This window comes from Myotis yumanensis, unplaced genomic scaffold, assembly GCF_028538775.1.
Source record: "Myotis yumanensis isolate MYYU_CA2020_CCGP unplaced genomic scaffold, mMyoYum1.0.hap1 SCAF_4, whole genome shotgun sequence".
NCBI lineage: Eukaryota > Metazoa > Chordata > Mammalia > Chiroptera > Vespertilionidae > Myotis > Myotis yumanensis.
Window position 1 is genome coordinate 72,216,645 of NW_027223755.1, and position 6,925 is coordinate 72,223,569.

The 6,925-nt window shown below is 51.2% G+C and overlaps 1 protein-coding gene across 1 annotated transcript; it reads right to left on the reverse strand.

The window, feature by feature from the left end:
• Nucleotides 1-351: 351 nt before the first annotated feature.
• LOC139008151 (SUMO-activating enzyme subunit 2-like) lies at nucleotides 352-5,964 on the reverse strand. Its single transcript, XM_070411486.1, is given in 3 exon segments — nucleotides 352-1,655; nucleotides 1,658-2,008; nucleotides 5,550-5,964. Coding segments are annotated over 3 exon segments (1,920 nt in total). The 3' UTR covers nucleotides 352-501.
• Nucleotides 5,965-6,925: the final 961 nt, after the last annotated feature.

Here is a 6,925-nt window from a genome sequence, read left to right on the forward strand (position 1 = left end):
AACTTGAGTAAATTAACACTGTTTTACATCAATATACATAGTGCCAGTTCATATTTAAAAACAAGTTTCAATACAGCACTTGATACTTTTTTAAAATCTGTTTCAGTTAAAAGTATGAAAATGGTTAGATCTAGGCTAAAAATAATTCTTTTTCTAACAAAAAATAAAGGCATAATACTTATAACCAGGTATCAACTTTACTAAACCACAATATTTTAAACTATTAAATGATACCTAAGAATATTTACATTAAAAAAGGCAACATGCATTGTGTTGTTTCTTCTCATGACTAGTTATGCAAACGCTTTGCTCAGAGGGTTTTAAAACTATATTCCTGCTTTCCATACAGCATTCCACAATGTGTCTGATAGTTCTAGCAAAATGAGTGCTTTCAAAGGGAGCAGAATCATCTTCAAGTCACTGGGGTCAACTTTTTCCTTTTGGAACAAAGGACATTGGATGATCCATGCAGTCAGAGGGTTCTGCTGGAGGCACTGCTGTTCAATCTAATGCTATAATATCATCAAGCTCTCTTGTCTGTTCTGTGCGTGACCTCTTTGTACTGATATTCTCTTTCTCATCCAATTTCCTCTTGCGACTTCTCTCTTCACTGATGTCAGCATTATTTGAAGGACCTTCTTCATCGGAATCAACTATGAGCACATCATCTTGCTCTTGTGCTGTGGATGTCGAAGGCTGAGCTCCATCGTCACTGCCATTGGTTATGCTTTTGGCAGCATCTTCAGCTTGTTTGGGCCCCACTTTTTCTGGGGCATCACCAGCAACTTCAAATTCAATATCCTTTCCTAGGTCTTCACGATGAAGGATGTTGATCAATAAAGTGTAGTCCTGAAGAAAGTCATCTGTTTGAAGCCAGCTCCCATTTCTAATTCCAAATTCTGACAACTTCTTGTGATTATTAGTTTCTGTCTCTCCTTCTTCCGAAGATATTAGGATTGTTCCTTTCCCATCCTCGATTTGGACATCTGGTGCTACCATTGAAAATTTTTCTTTCACAATCTTATCTTGTAATGTGAGAACGGTCACTTTATGGACATTCAGGCGCACAGTCACCTCTGGCTTGCTGGCACATATGTAACCATTAGGGTTGGGAGGATCCAGTACACAAGGCACAAGGAGCTTCTTCCTTGGGTTTGGCTGTTTATTCAAAAAGATTGTTCTACACTGGTCTATTTTTCCTGATAAAATCTTCAATCCTTCCAATACTATTAACCCAGCAATCACCGCATTAGTAGTAGCGATAGCAGGAATAATGTTCCCTGCCATTGATTTTATATCAAATCCGCTCTTCATATTCATACTGAAAATATGCATCCTGAGATTTGCAGCAGAGGTGACAAAATCCATGGCAGATGGGTCATCCTTGTCCCAAATGAGCTCAGCTCCATCCCCCTTTTCTGCTAAATGAACTCTCAAAGTCTCAATGCTCTTTGAAAAAAGACGTGCATAGCTCTTTACATCTAGAACTTGCTGGTCTTTCAGACCTAACTGGGGTTCATTTTGTTGATCTGCTGCATTTATTTCCTCTCCTTGACTCTGTACTTCAGCCCAGTCCAATGGAACCGGAGGTTTCCTTTTCCGCCATAGTTTGTCCATTGTCAACAGATACCTGGTATCATCTTTAAAAAGCTTGGAAAAAGTTTAACTGGATCATATCCAGTTGATTTAGCCCATTCCTTTGTGGAAATGCGCTTAATGTCACCATCGTCATTTGAAGCTCTGACTCTGGCTGCAGCTTCCATTGGTTCCCAGGAAGCTTCAGGGTCAGCTCTGTCAGGGGATACTTCTTGATCAGCATCTTCTTCCCCAGACAACAGGTTGAACAGATACTTTGCCCAAACAATGCAATGAATAGGTTCTGAAGGTGAGTTACGAATTGTACAACCAGGAAAAGTTCTCTGAGTTGGTTTGGGATGACATTCATGACATCCAGTCACACCCTTTCTGATAGTAGTTACTTGCCCAAGATAACCAGCAGTTCCACTCTCTCTTTTTTTTTTTTTTTTTTTTCCATTTGTACAGGGGTAACACACTTTATTAAATATCTAAGGTCTTAATCTACATGGATTTGATTACAGAAACTAATAAAGTATTCTCTAAATTTATTTATTTATTTATTTATTTTTTTAAATCAACTTTTTAATAACTTGTATTTTAAATTAAAATTCTCTCAAATAGCAACTACTGAATTATGTACATCACTACCAAATATTTCATCTATGTGATTTCCCCCCCCCCCCAACCCTCCCCAGGCTTCCCACTGTAGTTTAACATTCTGTTCAATGTTGCTCTGCTTCTGTATCTACCCCTGTTCATCAGTCCATACTGGTCCCCTTTATTTGTCCCAACCTCACTGGAGTAGTCTCAACCTCACCAGGGCCGTCTGAGCCTCACCAGGGCCGTTTCAACCTCAACGGGGCCGTCCCTACCTCACGGGGGCCGTTTCAACCTCACCGGGGCCGTCCCTACCTCACGGGGGCCGTTTCAACCTCACCGGGGTTGTCCCTACTACACCGGGGCTGTTTCAACCTGACCGGGGTTGTCCCTACCACACCGGGGCCGTTTCGACCTGACCAGGGTCATCCCTACCTCATGGGGGCCATTTCAACCTCACCGGGGTCGTCCCTACCACACCGGGGCAGTTTCAACCTGACCGGGGTTGTCCCTACCACACCGGGGCCGTTTCGACCTGACCAGGGTCGTCCCTACCTCACGGGGGCCGTTTCAACCTCACCGGGGTCGTCCCTACCTCACGGGGGCCGTTTCAACCTCACCGGGGTTGTCCCTACCACACCGGGGCCGTTTCGACCTGACCAGGGTCGTCCCTACCTCACGGGGGCCGTTTCAACCTCACCGGGGTCGTCCCTACCTCACGGGGGCCGTTTCAACCTCACCAGCGTCGTCCCTACCTCACGGGGGCCGTTTCAACCTGACCAGGGTTGTCCCTACCACACCGGGGCCGTTTCGACCTGACCAGGGTCGTCCCTACCTCACGGGGGCCGTTTCAACCTCACCGGGGTTGTCCCTACCACACTGGGGCTGTTTCGACCTGACCAGGGTCATCCCTACCTCACGGGGGCCGTTTCAACCTCACCGGGGTCGTCCCTACCACACCGGGGCCGTTTCAACCTGACCGGGGTTGTCCCTACCACACCGGGGCCGTTTCAACCTCAACGGGGTCGTCCCTACCTCACGGGGGCCGTTTCAACCTCACCAGCGTCGTCCCTACCTCACGGGGGCCGTTTCAACCTGACCAGGGTTGTCCCTACCACACCGGGGCCGTTTCAACCTCACCGGGGTCGTCCCTACCTCACGGGGGCCGTTTCAACCTGACCGGGGTTGTCCCTACCACACCGGGGCCGTTTCGACCTGACCGGCGTCATCCCTACCACACCGGGACCGTTTCAACCTCACCGGGGCCATCCCGACCTCACCGGGGCCATCCCAGCCTTACCGGGGAAACAGGAAGTTTGGCCCTCTGTCCCCTGCCGGCGGCTCCCCACCAGACAAAATCTCCAGGCGTTCCTGGTGGTTGAACATCCAGCACTCCTGCCCTCCACCAAGTGCACAGACTGCCTGTCTGCTGTCCCCCAGCGCCCCACAAGAGACTGGGACCAGTGGGCATGTTTGTGCGCTTGCTGGTACAGCAGTTCCACAGTGCCGGCCGAGTCAGGCCCAGCCCTGGCCAGCCCCGGACCCAACTCTGCCCCCCGATTGCGTCCCTCCCAGATGCAAGGAGCTGAAATCTGCAGCCTGCTGGGGTGGGCTCTGTACTTGGTGCCTCTGCACATCCTACTCAGTCTCAATGCGCTTCTTTCTATGCGAGGAGTTGAAATCTGCAGTTTGTTGGGTTGGGCTCTGTACTTGGTGTCACATCCTACTCAGTCTCAATGTTCTTTCTCTCCTTCCAGTTGTAGAGCTTCCACTGGGCCAAGTTTCCCATGGTTCTGTATGATAGGTGTTTGTCTGATATTTGGTAGTTTCGATGTTGTTGTGTGAGGTAGCACGCACAGGTCTCTTCCTTATGCCGCCATCCTGGTTCTCCTGGGTCTGCTTCTTGAGTGTGTCTCCCATGGCTGCGAGCAGTTGAAGTCTGCAATTTGTTGGGATAGGCTGCAAAAGCGCAGGTGGGTCTTTTTGTGCACCTGGCACAGCTTGGATGGGGATGTAAATTGATTAGGGCTGAGACTCAGGGAGTCGCCATGGCGGAGCAAATAGCACTGGCTGAGTCTCCGCGGCCCCCTTGAATCTCTGCCAGGGCTTTGTGTCCCCCAGTGCCGGCGAGCAGCTGTGCAACAGAGTCTCCCTCGCTTTCTGATGGCTGCAAGGCTGTGCTGCCTCTCCCCGTAGGGTCTGGTGCCTCATGATCCCGCCTGAACCAGCTCAGTGGATTTGAAAGTTTGCAGAAGCAAAGGCGTTTCTACTTGTGAGTCTGGCACAGCCCAGATGGGAATGTAAATTGCATAGGGCGGGGTCACAGGGAGTCGCCGGGGCGGAGATTCAGCGGCCCCTTGCCTATCCAGGACTCCAGGACTTTGTGTCCCCCAGTGCCGGCGAGCAGCCGAGCGCCAGAGCCTCCCTCGCTTTCTGACCACTGGAAGGCCGTGCCGTCTCTCGCCTTGGGGCCTGGGGCCTCAGAGACCCGCCCGAACCAGCTCAGTGGGTTTGAGAGTTTGTAAAAGCACAGTCATTCCCTCTTGTGCCTCTGGCACAGCCCTGAGGGTAGGGCGGGGTCACAGGGAGTCGCCAGCGTGGAGGAAATAGCGATGGCGGCGTCTCCGCGCCCCTCGCCTCCCCGGGACACCAGGACTTCTTGTCCCTCAGTGCCGGCGAGCAGCCGCGTGTCAGAGCTTCCCTCGCTCTCCGACCACTGCAAGGCTGTGGCCGCCTCTCCCTGTGGGATCTGGGGCCTCAGAGACCCGCCCCGAGCAAGCCCAGAGGATTCGAGGGTTCGTAAAAAACCGAGAATCCATTTGCAGCCCGCGTGGCGTGTGACTGCGTACCTCTGGTTTTGGTGCCTCCGTAGCTCCCACTCAGTCTCACTGCGCTTCTTTCTTTTCCTCGAGTTGTAGATCTCCCACTGGGCCAACTTCCCCATGGTTCTGAGTGGCGGTTGTTTACTTCATAGTTGATAGTTTCAATGATGCTGTGAGAGAGCAGCACACACAGGTCCGCTCCCTACGCCGCCATCTTGGTTCTCCTCAAGTATTCTCTCTAGTCTGGCTTGTGCCAGATCATGACACCGGGTTCAGCACTGGGTGGAAGCACAGCCTGTGTGGCCCGACAAAATTGCGTTCAGCATCCCAGCTCTGCACAGCCCACTTAAGGCTCCAAGCTTCCATTTCTGTATCCAATGGCAGGCACTGTTATGATACAGGGGGCACAGCTCCACTTGACAGTGAGGAAGCTGAGGTTCTGGGAACCTCAGTGACTTGATCAGGTCGCAGTGACCAAGTCTGTCTGATGACAATCGCTGGGTCTCTTGTGCTCAGTTGCTTCCCCAGAGTTTGCTCTTCCAGCAGTTCCACTCTCAATAAGAGGGACATCAGCTGCCAAACACATCCTATTAACATGGTTGCGGGCAGCTCTGTTATCTGAAGCATTCATAACCAATATAAATTGTCGAAAAAATTCCACATTATAGTCGGGGTTCATGATGCTGTCATGGTAGGCTATGATATTAGCTTTCGGGTAAAACTGCAGTACACTTTCTTTGGCAACCTGGGCCTTTGATCTTCCAACATGTTTCTTTTGAAACAAAAACTGCCTGTTGAGGTTGCTGACATCAATAGTATCCAGATAAATCAGGTCGATGTGGGAGAAGCCGGTGATCACGAGGTTCTTGAGGAGCTCACAGCCGATGCCGCCCACGCCCACCACCAGCACCCGGCCCCTGGCCACGGCCTCCGCCCGCTCTCCGGGGAGCCCCCGCGACAGAGCCATGGTGGGATGACCACGAGCCGCGAGGAGGTGGAGGCGGGAGAACTGAGCCGAGGCGGTGGGTGAAGGGCGGCCCAGCTTCTGTTCCTGCGCACTGCGGCCTGCCCGACGCGGGGTGGGCTGTGCACAGGGGGAAGGCTTCTCAGAGCTGGGGCTGTGCTCCTGCCGGGTTGTGTCGTTTGCCGATGTCCTCACACCCACTCTCTGGTTTAAGAAGGGTAAGGGTCACATTGTAGCCTGGGGTTTGAACTGCCAGCCAAGGTTTCCTTACAGGTTACAAACAGATCCCCCGAGACTCAGAGGAGGCGCAGTGCGGAAGTAAAATACAAAGGTGCGGAGGTGCATGCGGAGTGGGCTGGCGGCTGAGGGCCCGGTTGTCGTTTTCAATTGGGAGGGAGTCTCAGGCTCTGAGTTCCAGGCGAGTCTCTGGGGACCCAGACTCAAACAGGAGAAGCGGTTGGAACTCAAGGGCAGCTTTCTCTCCGAGGTACTTGCAGCAATTGCTGGGACACTGCTGCTCTCTCTTTAGGCATCCAGATACTGGGGTCCAACCCCAGCAGGTCCAGGGGTCCCCAAAGGTGTGGACGGAGTCGGCGAAGAAGGAATGACACGGAGACAGCGTTCAGTTGATCAGCAGCCTAGCCAGGATCTCTAGCCAGGAACTCCAGCCAAGTTCTGGTTTTTATTGTCTTGTTACATCTGTATTTATACCAGTTGATTTTAATCCTGTCAATTTCTATTGCAAAGGTTAGGGCGCTTCTTATCTCCATTCCAGGGAGTAAAGATTATGTAGCTTAAGCGTGATTGTTTGTAGTTAATGTGATTAACTACCTGCCTGGCACTTAGTTAAGGGGTTTTATCCCCTCCCTAACTTCAGGGAAAAATCCCTACCTGGGGAAACAACCTTTCTCGGAGAGGTGACCTTGGTTAAAACACATAGCTCTAAGGAGAGCAAACATATTAA